The sequence below is a fragment of the Urocitellus parryii genome, chromosome 2 (assembly GCF_045843805.1).
Source record: "Urocitellus parryii isolate mUroPar1 chromosome 2, mUroPar1.hap1, whole genome shotgun sequence".
NCBI classification, from domain to species: domain Eukaryota; kingdom Metazoa; phylum Chordata; class Mammalia; order Rodentia; family Sciuridae; genus Urocitellus; species Urocitellus parryii.
This window is the reverse complement of record NC_135532.1, coordinates 27,582,145-27,609,050: the sequence shown is the minus strand read 5'-3', so window position 1 is coordinate 27,609,050 and position 26,906 is coordinate 27,582,145. Positions and strand designations below refer to the sequence as shown.

At 39.5% G+C, this 26,906-nt stretch overlaps 1 protein-coding gene and 1 long non-coding RNA gene across 4 annotated transcripts in view; one reads left to right on the top strand and one right to left on the bottom strand.

The window, feature by feature from the left end:
* Fry (FRY microtubule binding protein) overlaps window positions 1-26,906 on the bottom strand; it is a 406,369-nt gene that overhangs the window by 107,571 nt on the left and 271,892 nt on the right. For all 3 annotated transcript variants that reach the window (XM_077795147.1, XM_026414538.2, XM_026414540.2), the window contains 8 exons: window positions 25,244-25,347; window positions 24,651-24,759; window positions 23,001-23,087; window positions 18,904-19,075; window positions 17,005-17,137; window positions 12,206-12,313; window positions 2,737-2,995; window positions 1,198-1,380 (listed from right to left, as the gene is read on the bottom strand). In XM_077795147.1, the coding sequence (XP_077651273.1) occupies window positions 1,198-1,380; window positions 2,737-2,995; window positions 12,206-12,313; window positions 17,005-17,137; window positions 18,904-19,075; window positions 23,001-23,087; window positions 24,651-24,759; window positions 25,244-25,347 (1,155 nt within the window). The remainder of the gene's footprint in view (window positions 1-1,197; window positions 1,381-2,736; window positions 2,996-12,205; window positions 12,314-17,004; window positions 17,138-18,903; window positions 19,076-23,000; window positions 23,088-24,650; window positions 24,760-25,243; window positions 25,348-26,906) is intronic.
* On the top strand, window positions 11,003-12,204 carry LOC113200936 (uncharacterized). The gene is made up of 3 exons (XR_003303097.1): window positions 11,003-11,026; window positions 11,853-11,931; window positions 12,154-12,204. It is a non-coding gene; the product is annotated as an uncharacterized LOC113200936 (long non-coding RNA).

Below are 26,906 nucleotides of genomic sequence, written 5' to 3'. Positions count from 1 at the left end.
TCTTTACTACAGAAAAACTTCAAAACATAAAATGATTTATTGAGAAGTCTTATATGAAAGCCTTGGAATGTATGTATTCAGTGATAAATGAGAATGGTTTTAAAGAAGTTGTGGCTGGTCAAAGAAAACAACATTTGAGAAACATCCTTGACACAGTCTGGTTGAGTAGCCATTAAGAACATGGAACTTTGGAGATGTTTGTGTATATATATCTGGCTTTGAATTCTGACTCTAATATCCTACTCGTTGATTTGGGATTAGTCCTTTAACCTCTCTGAACCTCAGTCTTAGTATCTGTAATATTAGGATAAACAAAATAAATTCTTATTGTGAGATAAAATGGATAACGTGTGCAAAGCACTTGGCACAGTGCCTGACTTTGTACATGGCAATTACTGTCACTGTTATCTATCACAATTAGAAACTTAATGGAGGTTCACCAAATACAGCACGCCTTGGAGGTGCATTTACCAGATGCCAGCACTGTGGCCCTGAAATAGCCGAAAAGCTATCTGAAGAAATGTGAACAGAGAGGATTGTGATGAGCGTGAAAATATTTTATAAAAACTGTGACCACAGTGAGGATCTTGAAATCGAGATTAGTGATTTAAGACCAGAAAATTGAAAGTGGCATTTTTTGCAAAGAAGTATGTGACATAACAGCCGGTTTTCTTCAATTGTGCTGCAGGTCACGAGCTGTAACATCTCATGGAAGGTGGACTGCCCTTGACTAGAGCGGGAGGTTGGCTGGAGTTGATCATACTTAAAATTAGCTTCCTTCTCCCATCTGAAGAGGATGCGTTTCTTATGAAGCCATTTTCTTAACATCATTGAGATGACACAACTTTCAGTTAGCCAGACTGTTGGGTACCTCTCATTTTAAATGGAATACATTATTTTTATAGAGATTATTCTCCAACATAAATATGACATATTAATCATAAGATTCCTTACTTGGGAAAGCAATATCCTTAGTGACCAGGAGTGGTCTTCTTTATTGCTATCAGGATATATGACTTAACTTCAGAAGATAGAGGACACTATTGCTCATTATAATCCCAATGATGCACTGAAAACCGTCAATACCACAGGTGACACGAGAGTACACAAAACAGTAATGTGTTATTTGTAATTTTTATCTAAATTTCAAAATAGTCGAAAGAAATAAATTGGAGAATTTGGAAGAGTCATCCATACCTCTGGCTGGCCCAGGGCATGAAACAGAGCTCGGATTTCCTTCAGGATTAACACAGACAGTTTGCGTGTGGCCACCTGGAAACTGCAGAGTAAAACCAGAGCAAAGCCTTCCACGGCGTGGAGGACACTGCAGTGAGGGCCTCGCTCCGACTGGATTCTGTGGCTGGCACCATTGGGAATGAGCTGTCATGAAGTAAGAACAACATTCTCTATTCAGCAAGAGACCAATGCAAGCAGGAAAAAATATTCTTGTACGTGTCTTTTGGCACATTGGACCTTGTAACAGTATACTAAATGACAATGACTTTGAATCAGACACTTCTATGGACTTGCTATTCTTCGTGAAATGCCCTAGATCCCTTTTTACTTTTCAGATCAACCGTTGCTTTGGAATATTATCAACCATCTGGTATGTCTGATGAGAAATAACTTTTCAAAACCTGTTAATAATAACAAAAACAAAACAGCTTCTCTCCATAGCATTTGGGATTATGCAATATCTATATGTATGACCAAAATGGCTAAGTCACTTTCATCTAAATTCTCTATAGACTTTTACATACTACTAAATTGAATTTCTAAACATTTTACATTCTAGGTACACTTGCTTCCTGGTTTGTCTGTTAGATTCTCATTGAGGTTTGGCACATTTACACGATAAGTTCTGCAAGTTCCCAAACTTCAAACAAGTGAACCTAAAGCAGAAGCAAGCCAGATGATATGGCAGATTCCACCTCATTTCCCTTTCCCAAGCACATACAACCCCCTTTTTTCTACCTGTCATCTTCCAGCATGTGTAGCAGACACGGAAGGAAGAGGGACCTGAACACCATCTTTGAGGTCAGCCCATCCCCAGAGGGGTTCATCCCTGTTGTTCCCTGGATGCTGATGTGCTGTCCTGAGCCTCCACAGTCCTCAGACCCTCAGCGATGCTCCTCCCAGCCAGACCTCTCTCCCGTCTGCCCAATGCCAATGCCAGCTTTCTGCCTGGCAACAAGGACCCTGGCTCTCCTTTGGACAATCTTCCTTCTCAATCTACTCTCCAAAACGTTTTGCCACTCATGACTGAAGCATGAAATATCAAGAAGCCACAAGACTACATTTTCTTCTCTGTGGATACTGGCAGAACAACTCCTATGTTGCAGAGTAAAACAACAAAAACAAACCCCCCCCCCAAAAAAAAAAAACCAACCAAAAATCAGTGGACAGCTAAAACTTTTATATATCTATTTCTGTACCCATATCAATATCCATGTCTAGCTCAACTCCCTGTCCTATAGCCATTTGCTCTTACAAACAGATCTGTAATCATAATTCTCTGGTAAAACCAATTTCCACAGTGTCATCTAGTCTGACCTGACATACTATGTCATGCCTGAGTTTCTCTCTCGCAGTGTGTGCCGGCACAGAACTAAGGGCGGCACCAGAGGAAGTTCTCCAGTGGCTGGAAGGAGGAACTCCAGAAGCTTCTCTGGGCTGCCACTCACTCACACGTGTAGTAGAATAAAGAACAAGCTGGTGGGGAGAGGGGGAAGTCACCTCTGAGTTTCTGATTTTGTTGCCCTGTTCATAGGCTCTTCCTTGGGTCTGTATGACCAGCTTCCACTGGGTGAGCAGCTGCAGCAGCAACTTCAGGGATGAGTCCAGCAGTGTGTGATGCATGTCGTTGACCTCCCGGAGCAGGAAGTTGGTAAAGCCAAACAGCACGTCTTCTCTCCAGTCTGAGAAGTCAACGAGTAAGCCCTGAAGAGAATTCTGTGCAATATGTCGCAGTTCGTCATCCATATGAATAGAGAGCCTGTGAAATGAATCAAAGACAAGGAGGTCACTAAGAGCTAAGAAGGAACATATTTGTCTCTGCTTCTGCTTGTGTCTGAAAAAACAAGCCTTCTTCATTTTTTGCTTGGTAAATGGTTCCAATGAATACTTCAAAAAACAAAGACTTCTTAGATTTCTTACAGAAGAGTTGCAAAGGTAATAGTTTGCATGTAGCCTTCACCAGCTTAACCACTGAGCCATATCCCCAGACCTTTTGATTTTGAGACAGGGTCTTGCTAAGTTGCTTAGAGCCTTGCTAAGTTGTTGAGGCTGGCTTTGAACTTGCAATCCTCTTGCCTCAGTCTCTGAGCTGTTGGGATTATAGGCATGTACTACCATGCCTGGCTCCCCCCTTTCTTTTTTAGAATGCAATCTGAGATATCATATAGCATTTTGCTGTATATGAACACTTTTTAATACATTACTGACTACAGAATAAATTGGTATCAAATCCCATTCTTAATAGCAAGACACATTGGGAGCTGGAAGAGCAAAGGACACATTCAGAAGTTTAATTGGAGTTATGCTAATTATCCTCTATCAATTTTCTTTTCTAGGGAATTGGGAAATGTCTGGAGATGATGATGATGATGATTTTTGAGACAGGATCTTGCTACGCTGCCCAGTCTAGCCTTAAACTTGCCTTAGCCCCCCAAATCTGGGAATACATACTGGAAACATTCTTCTTTGTATAGTTTGGGGGTGTACTCCTATTATCTGTCTGGTGGGTAGAAGCTAGGGATGCTACAAAACATCCTATGATACACAAGACATTTCCTGATGACAAAGAATTACCAGGTCCAAAATGTTGGTAGTGCCAAGATTGAGAAACTCTTAGTCAACTAAAAAATTTCAATGTATTCCTGTTTTAACAGAAACATAATAATATTAAGTCTGGACAGGTACCAAAATGTTTGAGAGATTCTTTCATTCATTTTCTTAGGAATACTTGGGAGCCTCCTAAATTGAGATATTATACTTACTGGGTGTGGCACTTAGGATATTGGGTTCCACCTGGCCATTAGGTGGGGAACCTGCGCAAGAAGGGTGACAGGCAATGGTGGGAAGGGAGCGAGACAGCACCTTGAAGGGTCTGTGGGCCACCTAGGGAGGAACACTGCAGGGAAGGGGTAAGAGTGTCAGAATGCCTGCAGCGCTACCTGACCTATGACCTCAGGCTAGGAACTTAATCTAAGGCTCGAATTCCTCTTTTGTAAAATGGAAATACTCACTGTGCTGTACCTCATAAACCTGTTTGGGAGATGATCCATGTATAGTGTTTACCACTACAGTGAGGACGTAGTAAGCACTCAACAATTAGCTATTTTTAAAAGAAGAAAATAAACAGTATACTGTACATTTTACAGAGGGAAACGTGATTCAATTCACATTCGAAAAAAAAAAATGAGGATGGCTTGAAGAAGGAACCAGACCAAGTTTGAGAGCAGGTCATCACAACTCAAAGTCAATGAGTCATAGGGCTCGACCCAGGCAGAGAAGTGGGAAGGAAGGGGGAGATGGAGATCAGAGACACTGAGAACCAACTTCCAGGACTCAGGCTTGGAGGTGTTCAGGGTTAGAGAACATGTCTAAATTCATGGTTGCCCCCATGAAGAGGGGATACTCAACAAAAAATAAGAACTTGTGGCCCCAGGGTGGTGAAGGAAATCGCTCAGTAATGTATCAGGGGAAAGAGCCAGGATTCCAATCCAGGACTTCTAATCAATAATCCATATTTTTCTCCACAGAACAAGTCTAGAACAATCTGCCCCAATTATACATTATTAAAAGAAGACAGTATTTCAAAAGCTTAATAAGCTAAGCAAACTCCTTTCTTAAAACACCAATTGGTCCAAATTTTACAATACAAAGCAGGTGAAAGTCTCTCTAGGTTACAGATTTACACTGAAGAGGGAATATATTTGCTGTCTTGAAAGCCCATAAAGTTCTACAAAGATGCCAAGAAGGAAGTTCTAGGCTAATTCTTCAGGAAAATCTTTTGCAATTAAATCTATAGTTCTTAAGTGATTATAGTTGCTGAAAGAAAACAGGCCTTTCCCATGGGCTTCCAATTAAGGATTGTCTAAGGTAGGGGTTTTCAAACTTTCTATTTCCACCAGTAGCAGAACCATTATTTTTCAACAAAGTTTTATGTAGAGCTCTGTGATGGTTAATTTTGTGTGTCAACTTGCCCGGGCCACAATGCCCAGATAACTGGCCAAACTCTGGGTGTCTCTGTGAGGGTGTTTCGGATGGGATTACTATGAAAATCAGTTGATTGGGGAAAACAGATTGCTCTCCATTCTATGCATGGGCCTGATCTGATCAGTTAAAGGCCTGAACAGGATAAAACACTGGCTTCCTTTGAGCAAGACAGAATTCTCCAGCAGGCTGCCTTTACACTTCAGCTGATATTTTCTGGTTCTATGGCAGGCAGTTCTCAGATACAGACTGTCAGCTTGGCTCTCCTGGGTCTCCAGCCCGCTGGCCCACCCTTCAGACTTCTGATTGTCAGCCCCCATGGTTGTGTTAGCCAATTACTTATAAAAAATCCCTTTTCCCCAATATACATATCCTATTATTTGTTTCTCTGGAGAATATAATATAAACTCCATATATAATACAGAAAATCTGAGTTGCTCTGCTAAAGCTGGGGTAGAAGGCCTGAAGCCCATTCATTTGGGAAGGAAATACCTGCTTCGCTTCCAAGTAACTCTAAATCATCTTTTTGGGGGCGGGTACTGGAGGTTGAACTCAGGGGCATTCTGTCATTGAGCCACATCGAAGCTCTATTTTGTATTTTATTTAGAGACAGGATCTCACTGAGTTGCTTCGTGCCTTGCCATTGCTGAGGCTGACTTTGAACTCAAGATCCTCCTGCCTCAGCCTCCCAAACTGCTGGAATTATAGGCATGTGCCACTGGGCCCCGCTAGCAGTCCATGATTTGAAATCACTGGTTTATAAAACTGTACTTGAAGTCATCTTCTCATCTTACATTGATTATTCCAATTTATTACATTTATTCCTCTCTATGGTTCCAAATGTCTTAGGAAATAAAGCTTTCACAGATAAAAAACCCACCATGTTTAGGACAAGCAATAGCATAACCAGGAACTGCATGCAGTTCACTGAATGGATGTTAACAGATGGTAATGATATGGGTCATTGCTGTGGGTTGAACTGTGTCCCCCACAAAAATCATGTGTTGAAGTGCTGATCCTCAGTACCTTAAAATGTGACTATGATATGCAGTAATAGGATTACTGCAGATATGGTTAGCCAAATTAGATGAGGTCACATGGGAGGAGAGTCCCCTAATCCAATACGACTGGCATCTTTATAAAAGGAGGACACTTGGAGACAGACAGGTGCACTGGGATGACATCACAGGAAGACAAAGGCAGTGCTTGGTGTGTTGCTTCTACACACCAAGGAAAGTCAAACACTGCAGATGACCAGAAGCCTGGGACACAGCCAGGGGACAAGTTCTCACACTTCACAGAAGGCAGAAAGCCCTGGATCTTGGGCTTGCAGCTTCCAGAAACATGAAACAACAGATTTCTGTTGTGTAAGCCCCTTTTTCTGGCACTTTATTTAAGTAGCCAGAAAAAACCAACACTAGGAAAGCACTGAGAATAAAAGCCATGTCGTGGTCTACCTAGAAGAAGCCTAAATAAGAGCTAATGCTGTCAGCTTTGCAAATGAGATCAATTCTCTTCTCTATCTTTGCTCTCATGAATGAGTTGCAATCTGGAATCTGTTTAAATTCCAAGCCCACAGCTCAGGATCATCTGAAGGACTCTTTGGGGGGCCTGATGGGGAACTACCCCATCAGGACAAGTCACTATGGAAGCAAATGAGGAACATGGGGTGGTAAAGATTTATGTAAAACACAAAATAGGAAAAAACAGCTAACTAAAAAGGAAGACATGACTCGGGATTAAATGAGAAAGACATCCAGCCATTCTGAGTCCCTGAGCTCTGCAGGAAAGCAGCAGGAGACTGGCCTCCATTATTGCAAGTCCTTTGAGGTCAGGGAGAGGTGAGGGAACTCTGTCAACTCCCAGCTAGGATGTCCCATAGGGAAACTGGACCACTAAAGCAGAGGAGTTCAGACTCCAAACTAAGAGTACAACTGTAATTAAGAAAAACATACCCCATCCCCTGCCTGCCAAATAAAGCCCTGTCCTCTAAGGAAGTTTAGTGGCAGTACCTGGAAAAGAGAACAGAGAGACTTAAAGAGAAGCAACATATGGAGAAGTCTGACTATGGGGGAGGAGACGGCTCTCAAACAAGATTCCTAAGAAACTGAGGTGGTTCCCAGGAGCCTCAGAGTCTCAGGTGCATGGATACACATGAATAAAATCACTGACGGGGATTGAAATGTCTCCACAGGGACACAGCAGTAAAATACACCCAGAGAAACCAATATCACAACACTAACTGCAGCTGTCCCTCCAAGTGGTTGGCATCAGGAGCTGTGATCATGGTTACGACTACTCAGATCAGAGAGCAAATATGCAGGCACATGCTGCACAGACCCTGTGTGCCACCGCTCACGGTTCCAGGGACCTTCTGCCGTGATCGAGAGTAAGCAAGTGGCATGATCCCAAGGGCCATGTTGCTCACACAAGGTTGTTGCTGAATTAAGTAGGACATATTCTAAAATGAGGAGAACGAGAACTTGGACAACGCAGCCTTCTGGGTGGGCCATATGGGATAAATACTTTTAATGTAAACCACCTGCACAAAGGTAGGCTTCCCACTCCCGGTAGCTTTCAATAATGTGGCTGTTCACTTGTTTTGCCAATGAAAGGGGGGCGGGACGTGGATTTCAAACTCACAAACCATATCCTGAAGAAAAGATCATTAGGAGAAGCTTCCTCCTCTGAACTAGGCAAGACAAAAACAAGGTCATTAGGAGGAAGCTGCTGCCCAATAATGTCACCATGTCCCCAGGGGCAGCAGAGGAAGAAAGGGTTTCAAGGTGAAGCCCAGGAGATAAGGATTTCCAGAAGGAGGGCTTGCTAATAAATGCACTGTCAGTCACTGTACCAGCTCATTAGGTGGTGGCCTCAGGGGTCTTTAAAGAATGGACGTACAGCTATTTGCAGAGCATTAAACTGTATCTTGATGAAAACGAAGAAATAGTGAATTTTGGGAGCAATATATACTATTGGAAGTACTTCCCTGTCAGATACACCAAACAAACTAACTGCTTTCCACAACACATACATACAAGAAGCGTGAACGCAAGACAGTGGCTAATGTAGTTCAGGTGCCACAGAAGACTGTGGAATTGTGTATGGATTACCTCAGACGTTTCCACAAATTATAAGGAAACATTGTGTAGGTGGCGCTTACTATTTGGTATAAAACCAATGACATTTGGTTTCAGGAAAGTTCTGTGAATTTGGGCAAACAGTTTTACTCCTCTGAAGTTCAACTTCCTTGTCTAAAATCAGGGATGAATACATATCCAGCTTCGATAACATAATGTATAGGAAAAGCATTGTACAACATGGTATATATATCATTCAAATGTGAAGATACTTAAAAACAACTAATTTTGGGGGGAGCTTACTTTGTACTAGGTCCTATTCTAAGTGATTTATATGCATTATTTAATTCTCAAAACACTATGATCATATTAACAAGGACAAATTTTTGAAAAAGGAGGGTAAATTTTGAAGAGCAAATCCTTAGATGCACTGGAGGATGTGACAGAGGGGAGGAGCCTTGGACTGTTAGGGAAAAAAAATCTTCCTGTGCTCCAAGAATGGAGCAGGACACATTGGGCAAGGGAGCGAGAGATCTCCTGGTCACTGGGGAGAGAAGAAAGCCCCCCTTTCTATGTGGAGAATCTTGGGGGGCCCAGAGAGCTCAGCAGGGAAGGCTCTGCTAAGGGTCAGAAGGCGGTACCCCCAGGGGTCTCCCACGAGGCTGGTAAGGCCAACACATCTCCAGGGAGCCCACAGGGAAAGATGCCTCACATCCAGCTTGAGCAAGACCTATAAAGTCAGGAACTTAGTAACTGGAGGCGGTGGCCTGCCTGCTTCACTCCCTACAAGGCTGGCACTGTCACTGTCACTGTCACTGTCACGTTCAACACGCCACTGTAGGTCCCAGGCTTGAGGGTCTGGTATTCAGCCACTACCGAAAATGCTGGCATCAGGCCTGGGGGCAGCCATGTGGGACGTGTCCTTCAAACTCCTCACAGGGGGCTGAGCTGGGAGGGAGAGTGGTCTGAGTGTATTAGTCTTGTTTTGCCAATTACTGGCAAAACCAGCATTTCAAATAAAACTGAGCCATGGATGTGAGTGTGAAGGGTGGAAAGTCAAAGGTCTGACGAGACTAGGTCTCAGGTCATCTTGGCCCCAGTGTGATGACTCGGTGGGTATCACGTAGAGGGTGGCCCTTCCAACTCAGATTTTCTGTGAGTGAGTGACTCCGCTTCTGTCCTCTGCCCCTCCTGAGGGGATCTGAAGAGCCTCATTTTGTCATAGAGGTCTCCCAGGTTCATGGACCCAGCATGTGGGTCCCACACCCGGGGAACTCCCCCAGGAGAACAGCCTCTTTTCTTGTGAAATTTATGGAAAAGGCTTCTTCATGGACTTCTGATACGGTGTAGTCTTTCTCTTGGATTTTCAAGAATATTTGTTCTTTTCCCTCATTAAAAAAATAAAATTAAAATTAAAAAAAAAAAAAACAAAAAACCAGCACCCAGGGCTTTGGGCTCCGTAAGAATGTAGGCAATAATAAACAGGACAGGCTATAAATAGCACTGACATTCCAGCCGTGCCGAACAGAACTCTCTTCCCACACGCCTGGCACCACCGTCTGGTCTGCAGATTCCTGCGTCCCTGGATTAAGCTACCAAGGTGATCCCCGAGGTGAGAGCCTCCTAGACAGATTTACCACAAAACAGCATGACCCAAGGGCCCACTGTCAGCTACAGGCCCTGGGTTTCCAGGGCCTTCGTGTTCATGCCAACCATGAGATCTTCACTGAGCAAACCACACTTTCCTTCCACTTCAGGGAACTGGTCTTTTCCTAGCAGATACCAGAGTGCAGAGGCCTCTCGTCAGCCCTTGCAACTGTCCCCGAGACGGGCAGTACCCCTCCAGTCTTACCAAGGAAAACAGGGTGAGGGGCTAAACAATTCAGAGGTCACACAGGTAGTAAAATGGCAAGCAGGGTGCTGAGTTCAGGCTTCCCGCTGGACGGCTTCCTTCCACTGCTTCCTCTGTGTCCCTTGGAAAGGTGAAGATTGAGCCTGGTGCATCTGATCCTGGGGCAGCCCCAGCTCCGCAGTGGTCCACGGGGCCATGGAGAGAGCTCTCAGGGGCCAAGTGGCCACGTTCAGCTGTTCACTCGGCAACCCCTCCTCCGTGGGAACCAGTCTCCTGTGGGAGTGCTGTCTCTACTGTGGGCTGTGACAAACTCACAGGTGGGTCCCTTGGGTCTCCAGGTTATTCTGGCACTGGTCTCACAGTTTTAATCTGTTCTCCGTTTTCCTGCCAAATCACTGTGTTTACTATACTTTGCAAATCCACCCTCTGGTCCTCTGGGGTGACCAAGAACTGGAAACCCCTCTTCCATCCGGGGTTAGTTTTTCCTCTCTCCTCTGCCTGCCCCCTTTCCCATGAATGTGCTCTTGGCTCACATTCCCATTGCAAGGCTTCGTCGGGACAGGCCGAAGGTGCAACTGTTTAAAACCTGATGTCATTAAAGTGGGTCCTGAGCATGGAATGGAAAAGAGAGGGATCCTGGGCTCCAGGTTGCTGGTGACAGCAAAACAAACAAACAAAAACAATGGAAGAACAGGTGATGACAGGTGACAAACACCAGCTGGGCGGGTAGAAGCCCTGGTTACCGAGCACCAAGGCCCAAGGCTGTGATTTTGAAGGTTATGGGTCCTCAGGAACCTTCACTGAAGGTTCTGCTGCCGGTGCTGGGAAGAGGAAAGGAAGGACAGGAGGCTACAAAAGCCATTCCACGAGAGCAGAGGTGAGCTCGAGAGGCTGGACTGGCTATCCCTGGGAGAGGACCATGACCACAGGAATTGAGACACGAGACTCCAGGGGATGCTCAGAGCCTCGGGAGGTGTAGTCACCTGACGGTGGCAATTTGGATTATTAATTTGAATACTGATGGGAAGGATATTGGCAGAAGGTTCTAACCTTGGCTAGGCACGGGGCATCTCTCACTGGGTCAACGTTAATATTTGTTATCCTTCCCTAAGCTCTCCTCTATTCCACCATTATCAGATTAACCAGCCTAAAATGACATTCTAAAGTCCTTTTATTCCTCTGTTTAAAACTTCATCTGTCTAAATACCAGTACTAATACTTAAGACTCAATGGAAATCTAACCTCCCCAAACTGATATTTCTTTTTATCTTTGGGTTGCCCCCAACTCTTTTTAATTTCTAAGCCAATGATGACTTTATTCCCATTTCTTACACTCCATGAATCTCATGATTTTGCCTGCTACCCTGCTTTTAGGTTACATGTCACTTCTGATTTTTAAATGTAAGGTATGCATAATGTCAGCTAGAGCTGCAGACCAATAGGAAATAACTAAGCTTACTGAACCGTGATAATTTCACTCACAGCAAATAAACTTCAGGTTCTACTTGGACTGTGCATTCTTATGGAGGCTGGGGAGGGTGGTAAAAGTGATTTTCGGTAGCTTTCTGAAGTACTAACAGTAGTTTAGGATCCCCATTACCTTCCTATTTTGGTCCCTGGTGGGGAGGGGTCAGACCTGAATGGACTCTTTTCCAGCCAGACTCACTTCCTTCACCTTCCTGAATCCTACTTCCTTTCCAAAGCCAGTTCAAATTTCATCTTCTCCCAGAGTCACCTGTCAACTTCCTCAGTGCACAGTAACCTGGCTACTCACTGACTCAGGTATCCATTTTTTGTGCTGTTAATTTGTAAACTCCCAGGCCCTGGGTTACTGCTTACCTTACGCGTTCATGTATTCAATCTAAATTGAATTTTAAAGCCCTTGGATATGGGAATAATAATAATTTAAGCAACATTTCTTTACTCATTCCTGCCCATGCATAGAAGTAATACCTTAATCAATAAACTTTTGTTGACTCTAAATATGGACTTCTTTTCTTTTAGGAACCATGACAAAGGATTAAGATCAGTTTTGGTCAAATGATGTCTCACCTACCTGGCCAACAAGTCAATAAGTTCAAGTTTTGACATCCCATCAGGAAGCAGTCGAGGAATAGCAGCAACACAGGTCCTGAAAAGATCGATTTTGGGCTTTCTTTCACCCCTAGCATTTGAAGACAAAATTTAAATATAGGTCAAAAGGTCGTGAAAAATTCTTAAAACCATTTGTTAAGTGTGTGAATGAAGACTGGAACTTAATCCATGCCTCAGAATCACAGGCTTGTGTTGGCTCCAGTATTCTGTTTATTCCCTTTACAGTTTGACCATTTCTAATAAAACTTTTAAAAATATAAATGTAGCACAGAATTACATATCTCTGCAAATGCTGACTATCAAGAGCATTTTATTTTATTTTTTTACTTTTCATTTTATTTATTATTTTATTTTATTTTTTTTTTGTTAGTTGCTCATGACAATACAATGATCTTGACATATCATACCTTTGAATCAAATGGGGTATAATTTCTCATTTTTCCAAGTGTACAGGTTGCAGAATCACATTGGTTATACAGACACGTATATACCTACAGCAATACTAGTGTCTATTTTATTCTGCTGCCCTTCCTATCAAGAGCATTTTATCATAGGCTTGCCATTTAGTTGGGATCTATTTGGTCTCGGTGGCCTGCATTTAAAACACTAGAATTACAGAAATGCTTAACTGTGTCAGCACGAAGAAATATATTATAGTCGTTCCTCCATTTAACATTAATAAATGGGATTTTAATATATGCAAAACAGCCCCTTTTACAAGTGTGACATCTGGAAGCTTCTTTCCCTGATGTGCCATGCTTCTCTAGACCACTTAGCCCCGTTTCCAAACTAAGTCTTTCATGACAACAGGTAAAATCCTATATATACATTTCTGACTTCTTATAGTAATCTCTATAGAATAGAGACCTCTCTTTTTAGTTACTCTCATGAAGATATTAGTGTTTAAAGGTTATAATGTCTTCTGTGTTGTTAGCACACAGAAAGCAAAAATGTATACAGTCAGCACCCAATACTTATGGGATCCACTCCCATGGATTCAACCAACCATGGATTGAAAATATTTAAGGAAAAATGTGCCTGTATTGAACATATACAGCCTCCCCCACCCCTGTCATTATTCCTTAAACAAAACAGTGTTACAACTATTTCCATAGCATTTGCATAGTTTTAAGTGTTATAAGTAACCTACAGAAGGCTTAATATGGGGGGAAATGCATAGGTTATGTTATATGCAAATATTATGCCATTTTATACAAGGGACTTAATGAATGCCTATCTCTGAAAATGCATATATTTCCAGGATTTTGGATATACCAAACAATTGGGAAACAATTGGGAAATCCTGAAAAAAATTTCCCGTAGATTCAGAGGAATAACTGAATTTTGTAATATGTTATTTCAAGTTTTAGATATTTTAATAGGTAACTATTTGATTCTTAACCACTTAATTGATAACTTTTATAAGAAATTAAACTATTCATCAGATATTTCAAATAACCTAAGTGAGAATATGTAACAGCATATCCATATTCTGATGATTTAGTCATTCTGAGAATAAATATAAAATTGGTTACAAAGTTAAAGCAGTAATAGGACACAGACACAATAATGAAAATGTGAAGTGGCACAGAAGTAATCACTTTTGGGAACAGTAATGGTGGCCAGAATAGAAGAGCAACAAGTGTTTGCAAGGAGGATTCCCAAATCTGATCATCATCTAATAGCAATCCTGAGCTGTGACCTTACTTTTTAGAATGCTTTTGTTAAGTGAAGGATAAATGCAAAACTGTTCATATGAAAAGCAAGATATATACTCTGACTTCTAAAATATTCTGCTTTTGTAGAAGATCGTAAGATATTTTTTTTCTCTCTTTTTCCTTGGACCTCTGGCATCAGATAAATGAGGGTTTCAGAGAGGAAGCTGGTGCACTGTGGTTTCTAATCAGCCGAAGGAGAGAGATGTCTTTGGATGACACCCACAATAGCTGTGAGCGGTCTCAACAGTTTAAACAGTTCTTCTAGCTTGCTCACCAGATGTTGTAAACAGCTGGGATTATATTCATATCTGCTGGAAAAGAGATGACCCCGCCTGGCCTGAAGTGTAAGGCGAACCCTGCCAGACTTCCAAGCTGATAAATCCAGCCTAGATTAGGAATTAATTGGTGCATGATTTCCTCTTACTATTGCTGTCTTTGCTGTCTCTGGGTTTTTTATGGGAAGCCATGTGAATTCCCAAAATAACACAATTAAGAATATTTTCTAACAGATGTTAAAATTACTATTTTTTAACCTTTGTTATTTTCTTTCTTACTTTTATTAGCCACAAAAGAAATGAAGAATGGTGATTGAGTAATACAAAATACTCAATGTTCAAGTTCAAACCTTAAACCAGGGCCTGGGAACATGGTGGACAACCTCAAATACCAGTTCAGATGACTGTTCCCATTAGTACTCTGTGGTCTCCACCCTCTTCCCCTAAATGCTTATATGATTCCCTAACATTTCTCCTTGTTCTTTTTAAGAAATGAAGCAATGAGTGATTTTCCACTCTGGGATCTACTTTAAAGTCTAACATGAAAACTATTCCTAGTCTTATTTGGGGGAATCTTAAAATGGATGAATAGGAAAAAGAAGAATCTAGAAAAAAATGTGAGGCATTAGTTAAAACTTAAGTAGAATATTTGTATTTATATTTAAGCTTATACATGTTTGAATATATTGTTTTGGTCTTGAATCTACCTTCTGATGTTTCCTGAATATAACTATGATTTTCCTTTAAAGCTCTTTAATTCTTTAATATTTTAAATAGGAAACAACTATATGGAAGAAATTTTTAAAGTATTTCTTATGTTTTCTACAGGATAAATAAAAAATATCTTTAAAGTATTCAAGGAATATGGAATAATGAGGTTAAAGGCTTATGGATAATCTGTTAACTTATGAGGCAAGAATTAAAAAGCTAAAGAAGTATTTTTAATGTTATCAGTCTTGTTCAATCTCAATTCTGTTATTATTTTGATTGAAAAGTCTATAGTGGTATGTCCTCTACGTGGTTTAATCAAATGTTTGGCAAGCTATAGGGTAATATGCATTGTATAATTCTGTTTTTACAAAAAAAAATGAAAGAAAGAAAGAAAAAAGTACAGATGTTCCCCAGTTTAGTAATTTTTGACTTTACCACAGTGTGAAAGTGAGTTACATTCAGTAGAAAATACTTGAAACTTTGAATTTGGATCTTTTCCAGGGCTAGTGACAAGTGATTCTCTCTTGCAATGCTGGGCAGTTCCCAGCTGGCTCTGAGATCATAAGGAGAGCAACTGATACTCTCCAGGGCACAGTGCTGCTGAGACAGGCTGCTGGGTAGGGTAGGGGTAGTACATGCATGTTCAACGTATAACATTTTCAACTTAGAATAAACTCATTGGGATGTGACCCCACCATAAGTTGAAGCGCATTGGTATTTCCATATAGTACATTTATTACAGGGAGAGTTCTAGAATGAATCACATGAAGCTAAGGGATGGTCACAGATTTGATTTCAAGTGGGAAATACCTAGGAGGAGGCTTTTCATTTTAGATGCTACTAAATATATACTTAAAATAATTCTGTACTTCAACTGTTTTAATCTTGAGCATTTACTATCAATGTGATAAAATTCATACAATATGACCTTCTCTATAAAGGTAACAATTTCAGATTAATTCTGATATCTGAGGCTGGTTATGCTGGGAAATAGAGGAAATCTTCCTAGTTGTGTTTTTAGGAATTTACACCACAGCTGCCAAATAAAATCTAATTCATAGTTCAATGACAAAGTCTCAATTTTTTTTTAAAAAATGTAGAATTAGAACCAAATCTTAATTCTTATTGAAATTAGTGAAAAATAGCAAATGTGAGTTGTACAGGTCTCCTCCGCCGAGCTCAAACACAAACGCAGCTTTTGATTTTGACAAAGAACATTTGAGTTCTACATTTAGTACTATAAATGCTTTCTTAAAATCTATGGCACAGTTTCACTGAAACTATTAAGCAGGAATTTCCATTGGAAACAAATTAATTTGAGATTTATAAAGTGGGATGTGTGTAAGTTGGGATGTCATTGAATCACAGGTGATATGGTAGAGCTTGGGAACAAAAGATCACCTTCTTCTTCTTTTTTTTTTTTTAACAAAAGGTCACTTCTGAAAAATGTGGACCAATAAATGGTTCAGGTGTCTCATATTCTAACTTGCCGGCTTAATGGTACTCAAAATATAACCCAAATGGATCAACTGCAGTTTGACTTCATTTTATGGTCAGTTGAATATCAGAAAAAAGATTTGGGGGTGGGACTGGGAATTGAACGCTAGGCCTTCTGTATGCTGGGCAATGTCAAAGTATTTTTATTTATTTATTTATTTGTTTAAACTACCCTTGGCACTTCTTACATCCCTGATTCTAGGAAGTGAGAATAAAAAAAAAAAAAAAAGAAAGAAGAAAGAAAAAAAGAAAGAAAGAAAGAATATCTACCTCTATCTTTTGCTTCATTAATTGGTCTTTTTTTTTTTTTTTTCCTTTTTCTCTTCTGTAGTGATGGGGATGGATCCCAGGGCTTCGGGCATACTAGGCAAGTGCTCTACCACTGAGCTGCATCCCAGCACTTTTTACTGTTTTGTTTCGAAAGAGGGTCTCCCTAAGTTGCCTAGGTTGGCCTTGAACTTGTGATCCTCTGTGTCAGCCTCCCGAGTCACTAGGATCACTGGTGTGTCACCACACCTGGTTGATCAATCCCTCATTGATAACAGCCTCACTGTACTCACGTGATCATGTCTTCGGGTTCTTTGTTTAACATCTGGACATTGGTTAGCATCATACACCGTCCTACTTCTTTATCCAGGTGCCTTAAAATGTTGTCTACAGCTTTTCGTACTTGAGAGTAATACAAGGACATGCCTGAAAAACATGTATTATAGTTACAACCTTGACTAAAACTATCAAAGAACAGCTTTAGTTCATCTTCTATAACATTGTTTTTTACTGAAGACCCTATAAGCCAATGATTTCTTTGAGCAGAGAGTCTGCGTCTGATTCAATTTCCCTCTGCGTGGCTCTTGACATAATGCCCTACACTTAGCAGGTGTTCACCAAATAATCATTTACATTAAATTAATAATAACTGTAAGCGGAAGGAGAGACTGTGAAATGAGATGGACATCATTACCCTAAGTATATATATGAAGACATGAATGGTATGATTCTACTTTGTGTACAACCAGAGATATGAAAAATTGTGCTCTATATGTGTAATATGAATTGTAATGCATTCTACTGTCATATATAACAAATTAAAAATAATAATTATAATACTTCAATAGGAAGTATTTTCCAGCAGAGTTAAACAAGCAAGGAAATACACATTTTGATTTTTTTTTAAACCAAGGCTTGAACCCAGGGCACTTAACCACTGAGCCATATCCTCACCCTACACCCACCCCTTTTTAAAAAAAATTCTTTTAAATTTTGAAAAAGGTTCTTGCTAAATTGCTACAGCCCTTGCTAAGCTGCTTAGGTCCTCACTAAGTTGCTGATGCTGGCTTTGTACTTGTAATCTTCCTGCCTCAGCCTCCTGAGCCACTGGGATTATAGGCGTGCAGCACTGTGCCTGGCTCACATTTTGAATTTTTAAGTTTCTGGTTAGCATAAGAAAATCCATCATCACTAGTGATTATATTAATAAAGGCCAGTTCTTATTTTGGGTTAAGATTTTACTAACTTCAGATTGTTCTCTGAAATATATGTATTAATTCTATTTGTAGCAAAATGAGATGTTATGTTATAAATTTTAAAATGAAAGAAAACATATTTTAGTCATTTTGTTATTACTCTCACTAAACAGTGTCAATGTCCTACAGTGGAAAACAAATATGTACATATTACATATAGTTACATATATGTACATATAATATATATGTTACATATATTACATTTTACATATATTCACAATACACATATAACAATGAAAAACAAATAACTGTACTTTAATGAAATAATTACTATTTCTCATGCATTAAGTCTTTTGAACTCATTTAAGCATTACATAATTAAAATAGTGTAAAGCAACAAAACTGCTGTACATATTTCCATTATATCTTTGGAATCCAGGAACTACCTTTAAAAAGTTTGTAGTAGTTTCTAAATTTGGGTATTTAATAAGAAGTAAACAAGTGTGAATATTCATCTCTTTGGATTAAAATAGCTAAATTTAAAAGAAACTAAGCTCATATAGATTAGATTTACAATATAACATGGCTTTTTGTAGAACATGGTATGTTTAAAATACAAATTAGACAACGTTACTAAAAAATAAAAAAAAATGTAGTCTAAAAATGAATGAATTAATTATAAAGAAGATTATTTGCCAAAGCACACAGATTTCTTAGAAATTTACTGTATATAATCAAATTTACTGTAGATAACAATATTAGTGGTTTGAAAAGATTCACATAAAACTCAACATGTGAAGGGCAAAATATTTACCAGAAAGTTCTAAAAAGTTTAATGGGCAGTAAAATAAAAAGCAGCATGAATTCATCAACACAATTAACACTGGAATGTCTCATCTGTTACTTTTACAAAGTTTTTTTTTTTTTAAAGTGCTCCTCATTAAAGGTGAGTGATTTTAAATGCTTCACCCCCATTCTAACACACTTGACACCTACCTATCATTTTGGCTTCCTCTTCAGTTAGCGTTTTACTCAAGTATGTTTTCTTGACTCTCAGTGTGTTTCCAGAGGGGAGTACGGCTCCTGTAACTGGCATGGGAGGCTCACCATCTTTCTGCTGCAGGCTGTCAGCTATTACCAAGAATGCGCGTAAACCAATGTTCATTCTCTATGAGGAATAATGCATCCATGAGAAAAAAAGAAAGGCCCAGGTTCTGCAGTGAATGACAACATCTGTCTTTCAGAGAAAGTCTGCTTGGTTTTCAATCTAGGTCAGTATGGGAAAATAGATTAAAAGGCACAAGAACATAGGCCACACCTATGAAAATATTGTTTCCATGGCTGTTGCTACCTTATAAGAAAACAAATGGGAAGGTTTTCATTAAATTTGGAGGGCATGTTTGAAATGGTTACAAACTATTTTGTTCAAGGGAGGCAGAGTGTACCACAGAGGGATAGATGGTCATCCTGTGGGGCTGCTGCAACTGAGGTAAACTGAGGTGAACAAAAAGCCCTATGCTTTCTAGAAGGAGAGAGATACCACACATGTTAATTCACAAAGATGGAGTGAAGCATTCAGAGTTCCAAATGTGAACCACAAAATGAATATCACCTATTCTGAATCAAAAATCAAATTGATTTTGGATTCACGAAGGCCAGCCAGTTTGAGAACAAATTTTAAGAACTTAGCAATGCTATGGAACCTATTACTAAAACAAGGGGGTGTATAAGAAGAAAGGCCATCCTGGGCCAGACTGTTACCTGTCTTAGGCTTAGGTAAGGCAAAATATTGGTTCTGAAAGATGACCTGGCAAGACACCTGCTCTCTACAGTGCATTCTCACTACAGAGTGTAAGACTCAGTTGTTCTGCACCCTTCCCAGCACATCTCATTGTGGTGTTTAGTTTTACATTTGCTTAATGATAGAGGACACTGAACATCTTGCCATAAGCCATTTGTATTTCTTCTTTGATGAAGAGCCTTTTTATTTTGTGCATTTAAAAAATTGGGTTGTTTATTCCCATTGAATTATAAGAATTCTTTATGTAGTCTGGAAAAAGTCCTTTGTCAGATATGAATTTTGCAAATGTTTTCTTTCAATCTGTGACTCTCCACTTCATTAAGTGTTGTTTTTTTAAAGGGTAGATCTTTTAAACATTTTTGGCAATGTTCAATTTACTAACATTTTCTTGCATAATTTATGAGTTTCACGTCTCAGGAATTTTTGCACAACTGAAGGTGACAAAGATTTTTCTCTTAAAATCTTTTTTTCCAGAATATTTATTGTGTTGGATTTTACCTTTAAATTTATGATCCAAAAATTGAGTTAATTTTTGTTTATAGACTTATTTATGGGTTGAAGTTCATTATTTTGCAGGTGGATTTCCAATTGTCCAACTTATTGGAAAGACTATCCTTTATCCATTGAAGTAACTTAGATCTGTCAATGAAAATAAACTGGCCATTTATGCATGGGTCTATTTCTGGCTTTTCTATTCTGATCATTGGGTCTTTATAGTCATCCTTCTGCCAGTATCACGTGGGGAAGTGACTGCTGTATAACCTATAAAAATTCTAAGATCAGATCATGCTTACTAGTGCTTCAACTTTATTCCTTTTTTTGAAAATTATGTTAGTTATTCTAATTGCTTTTCTATATAAAATTTAAAATCAACTTGTTCATAAAAAGCTACAAGGATTTTAATTGGAATTATTATTGGCATTATAGTTCACACAGATCAATTTGGGCACAGGTAAACTCTTGACAACACCAAGTCTTTAAGCCTATTATAATTAATATTTCTCTTCACTTAATCAGTTCATCTTTGATTTCAATATTTTGTAGTTTTTATGTATTTTGTCAGTTTTACTGCTAAGTATTTTTTTGCATTTATTTGCATAAATAATTTGCATTATTGCAAACTGTTCAATTTCCAATTGTTCACTACTATAAAACACAAATCCATTGGTTCATTTGTCTTGTATCATGCAAACTTCCTAAAATCAATTATTAATTCTAGCAGGGGTTCTGTAGGTTCTTGGGGACTTTCTACATAGATAGTCATGTTGCCTGTGAAAGCTAACAACATTCTATTTTCATCTCCAATTTATTTGCCTTTTATTTCTTGCCTCTAACACTAGGTAGGACCTCCAGTCCCATGTTATTTTAGATTAAGGCAAAAGTTAGAGAAATTGATGACCCAGCTGCTCTTCTCACAGATAAACAAGTTCTCACGAGGATAAGGGGACATACAGGAAATTACCTAGGTTCAAACTACAGCAAGACATTTACCTGGAAATGATCTAACTGCTGAGTAGCGGTGTGATGTGCTTTATGGTATGACAACTCTTTAGATATCTGGACTTTGTTCCACAAGCTATTTCCAAAATATTACTTAAGACCTAATAAACAGGATATGTTTCTGGAGAAACTGCCCTATAACATATTTCATCAAATGAATGACATCTGCTTCAGAGATTATTCTAATCCTATGTCTGCTTTTGAGGAGGCTCAGGACTGTGCCTTTGGCATTATAACCACCAACTACTAACAAATAAACTGTTCCATAATCCTGTAAGATCAAAAGATGTGGAAGACAATATCCCAATATTTTCTCTTATTGGTATTTTACTTTAAAACTAAAATTTCAAATGTTCATCATACAGAGAGATTAAATAACTGAACAAGATGTTAAAGAAAAAAAATCAAGTATAAGTTTTATAGATAATAGTAGCTTTTAACATTTCTTTTTTTTTTCCTTTTGAGACATGGTCTCACCATATTACTCAGGTTGGTCTTGAACTTATGAGCTCACGTGACCAACCACCTCAGCCTCTCAAGTAGCTGGTAGTATGTCATGTTCTTTTAAGATAAATAACCCAATAATTCTGAGAACTGATTGTTAAAACAGTAGAGATATGAATACTAAGAAAATAATATGTTGAGAAAGTCTGCAGCAAGCAAAGACTCTACCCTAGTCCTGGACCTCCATTCAGCCAAAAGGCTGTGGCTTTGGCCCCTCACCGGGGCCTGCAGATCTTGGCTGCAGTCATTCTGGTAACATGCCAGTTTATTAGCCACCAGACAGAAGTTCCCATTTTTGGACTTCCCGTTGTTGCTAGACATGTGCAATTTTAGTATCAGGAACAGAATGCAAGGTGTGGTGGAAGGAGCATGGAGATACTGTGATCTCTCTGCTACTAAAAAGCTTCCTATGTTGATCCTCTGGGCCTCTTTTCCCACTGACAGAATAAAGGAGCTGAACCGCATTGCAGTGATGATATAAATGATCTTTTAAAAAAATGTACGATGTACAATTTTCTTCTTTCTTTCCTCTTTCCCCCTTTCTTCCTTTGTAGTTTGTGATGCACTCTTCTTGTATCACTGTTTTATGAAGTGTGATAGAAAAGCATTTTTGTCCATTTCAGAGAAGTAAATGTCACATAGCTAATAAAAGCGTCAGTGCCGGTGGCAAGTGTCAAATCCAAGCTGTGCTGGCTTCTGGTCCAGTATTCCTTCTATAATCTTATAGGAAAAGAACTTTGCAGAGGTAGCTTGCCATATTTCTGATGGTGTTTTTGAAAGTGTAAGTGTGTTATTCATTTGCATACCCCTGACTCCACATTGTACCCATTCTGGATCCAAGTCCATCCACTTTGGACTCATCTCCACAATCTGCCTCACCCTTGAGCAGGGGTGCTGTCACAGAAAATATGCTCACATATTATTTAATTTCACTAGATTTTATGACATTTCATTACATGTATTTGTTCTTCTCTGTTTTATTACTTCCAAATACTAAATTTGTTAATCTGCATCAACATAGTTCTAAGTAAAAGCATTTACTTTTCTAAATAAAATAACCTGAATACTAGTTTAATGAAAGATAGCATAAAAACCTTTCATCATTCTAAATCTATTCATGCAAAATTTTACTTCTGAATCCCCATTATTTGAATCTGGACATGCAGAGAAACAAATATAAGACTTTTGAGAGAAATCATCCCTCATCCTGTTCCCCAATGTTACAAAGCAAAGGTATGACTCTGTGAATGCATGCTCTGTTAGAAGTACATAAAAGGATCATTCATACCTCTGGATTGAGACTGAAAGCTTTAGCTGGTTTTCCCACACAAAGAAAATCAAAAATGATTTCTTTCATTGCAAAATCTAAACGTTCCTGGAGAGAACAAAAAAAAAAAAAAACACACACAAAACAATATAAAAATGTTGAAGTACACATTTAACATGAAATGGTTATTTTCATCATATGTACCAAACAGGTAGCTACTAAAAAAGGGGTACTGCTTAGTTTTACGGATCACAGAGAATCCCTGAGGGAAGATCATGCCCATCTGAGCTGCTGGCAGAGCTGCTTCTGCTTTTGCTTGCTGTGCAAGGATACCTTCATTATATAAGAGATGGAATTAGCTCTGAAAGCAGAAAATGACTGATGACACAGAACAAAAATCAAAACACTTGGTGTCTGAACTTAGAAACAGGTCAGATTATTCCTACTCATACTACAACTGCTGGTAACTTCTTGTATTTTTATGATCTGGCTGCAAGATGACCATTTTCCTCTATTCTCTAATATCTTTTGGTTCATATTATAGCAAATAATTCTACAAGTAAGAATAATTAACAAGACATATTAAGGTTATTTAAATAAGACCATGTCAGTGAGATTCTAGTAATTTGAGATAGTGGCTACTAAGATATGACATGGTCATTTTATACAATATATTCCTGAATAATCAAAGCACATTGTCAACCACCTCATAACTATATGTAGAAAAGTTACATTATTTTATTGTCTATGACTTCCTTTGACCTACACAATTCTGACACATACTGGGCAAGCATTTTCATCCCCATTTTAGAGATACAGAAACTATGAAAAAAGGTGTTCTCTGACTTGTTTGAGATTAAAAGGGCTGGCTCAAAGGACTGGTGTAAGTCTTTTCATATTCCTCTGTAAGTCATGAGGAGGTCAAAGTTGTAAGACCATCACCATAAAGTATTTTATAAAGTAAAAGTTGGGTTTGAGGATATAGTTAAACGGAGGAGTATGAACTCAGTATGTGTGAAGCCCTCAGTTCAATTCCAATACAAACAAAACAAAGAAACAAACAAATAACAACAACAACAACAACAACAACAAGAAACGAGTCAAAATCTTAGTTCTAAATAGTTAATAGTAAATTACATACTAAAAATTGTGTTTAATATGACTGGACCTAGTTTTAAAGTAAAGTAGCATATGTAAAGTGCAAGAATGGTTTTTGGCAATGAATAAATTTCCTTGACAAATGTTAATACTCTTTTTTCACAGATGAAAGTTAGAACATTATTAACTTACTCCACAAATTTCAATTGTCTTAAAAATACTTCCTCCAAACATTGGATTCTTTTATTCTTTTAGAATGCAGAGCAGAGAAAAAAACAGGGACAGAGAAGTCAAGAGACATTTTTACTAACAGACTTCATGACCTCAGATTAGTCATTTAGACTTGGTCTCTCAATTTCTTTATTTGCCAGATGCTGAAAATACGTCATCTACTGATGTCACAATTTGTTTTGAAGTGAAAGAATAGGGGATGTGTGAAAACACTTAAAACCTTCAGAAAAGTCTGAACACGTAGGATATCGGAGACTTTGCATCTCTTAGTATTTCGTAAGAAAGAGCCTGGCTGCTTAAAAGCAATTAGAAGATTCTCACTGGCAGAAACTTCTCCATTACCTGGGCAATGAACTGGATGATTTTCACAAAGATGTTCAGAGGCATATCCCTTGGCACCACACCGCGGGACCCTTTGGGGAAAAGTGTTGTGATGATGGTTATAAGTCGGCTGGAAAATAAGGGGGGAAAAGAGAAAACAAGCAAGATTGGCTGAGCTCCAGTTCTTTAAGGGAAGAAGGGCAGAAGTTTCATCTTATCCAAGTATCAGAGAATTCAGAAAAACAAACCACCTCATCCTTTTCCATTGGCGTAATTATTCTATGAAATTTATTTTTGGAAAACTAAGGGCAGTTAGAAAATTACGGCTGTTTTCTTTGTTAAAGTGGTGAATGCAATCCTGGAAGTAGGACTCGTCCATCCTGGTAGAGGCTGGAGTTTCAGTAATGGCTGCCAAACCAAGGACGAAGGAAGGCCTGAAAATACTCTCGGACTTAGATCTTTCAGAAACTGTCTGCTCTGAACAGCTTCTGGCTGGGTTAGGAAAGGCAGCAATAAAAGAAAACAGTCTCCGAAAACATTCCTTGGGCTGAGTAATGTGGGCACAATTGTTAACGCTATGACATGGTCAACAGGAATCCAAGCCAACTCCTTACCTCTGCGTAGCCGTGTTGCTCTCACATTTAATTCGAATCATGTACACCCACAGTAATCTGTAGAGAGATTCCAGGGCCACTCGAGCCATTTTGGGGTCTTTATTCTACAACAAAAACCAAAATGCAACACTGCTGATTAGTGATGTCTAGACTTGATTCTCTGAATGTCTGGGAAAGACAGGCCCAGTTGGATAGCAAGGTCCCTGCAAGGCACACACTCCATCATCTGGGACTCATGGGGTATTTGTCCTTCAATGCTCATTGACTAAACAATCCATGAGAAAAAATCCAAATGGCCCTGATGGTGGAACAGTCATTCTGGGGGAAGTCACGTCATTCTCTCCTTTACCAAAGCGCACGCTCAAAAGACTGCCTTCACTCTCCTGCCCAGGAAACCCGATTCTTGTAGCAACAACAGTAGAAGCAATCTGTTCTTGCCATTATTAGGTCCTTTTAAACATTGCTTTTATTCCTCTCCCTCTTCTGTCCCCATCCCAACTGATTAACCCCCAATACTTATTGACATTGATGTGTATTAGGAACTATGCTATAATCTGGAATATATAGAAAAAAAGTTTATTGTTTTCTTTGGATGCTCCCAGACAATGGGAGATGGGTGATAGGTAATAACGAGTCAACTCTAGGACAGTATTAAAACTGGTGGCAACAGGGTATAGAAAGACAACAAAGCAGTTGGGATAGGTTTTCCAGGAGCAGATGAAACTCGGAAGAAGTTTTAAATCCATCCATGTTCTCAATCATCCATTCGACAGACATGTGAGTCGCTGCTTGGCATTAGAAACTTTGAAAGGAGTAAAAACAAGGGTGGGAGGAGAACTTTTTAAGCAGAGGCAACAGCACATGGAAGCTAAGAGAGCTGACTGAGTGGGGTCATATTTAGGATCTCGGGACATTTGTGTGCTAGTTAAGACCAGTGCAGGGAAGCTGGGTGAAGAAGCAGTGGCTGGTGAGGCTTGAGAGACAGGCAGGAAACACATAAGGTAAACTTCCAGGAGGGGATCAGGCATCTCCCGGTGACGACAGGGAGCCCTGAGATCACAGAGACAGGAAATTCCACGTCTGGAGTGTGGGGAATGAAGCCGAGGCAGGCAGACCTCTTGATGTGGCAGCGGTGGGCATCCAGGCAAAGACAAATCAGCAGGAGAGGAGGGCAGGGATCCTGTCATCTAGTGGACATCACCTTCATTCCTCACTTCTGAGGCTCACTCCACCCTTTCAACTGGTTCTGTGGGTTGTATCCACAAAAATGTCTCTTGAACTTGGCATCCTCTCCATGGCCACTTCTGCAGTTCAGCCTCTAGCTCTTGTCACCTGGGGCCGAGCTGCAGGAACCTCCTGTCTTCCTGAGTGGATTCCTTCCCCATTGTGCTTTCCTATCATATATGGATTATAATCCTCTGAATTTATTAATTACAAATCAGGCATTTCCCAATGCCTGTAGGATCGAGTTAACATCTGTGTGCACGGCACACCTGCCCAGTCCATATCTGGCCCTAACCCTACCTTTCTTGCTTCCCATCCTGTTATTCTCAAACTACAAGCTCCTCAAATTCTCGCTAGGCCTCCTCCCGTTTCCATGTCAGGGATGCCCCTCTCCCTATCACATGCTTTCCTTCTAAGTAAACCCTGTTCTTTTTCCATG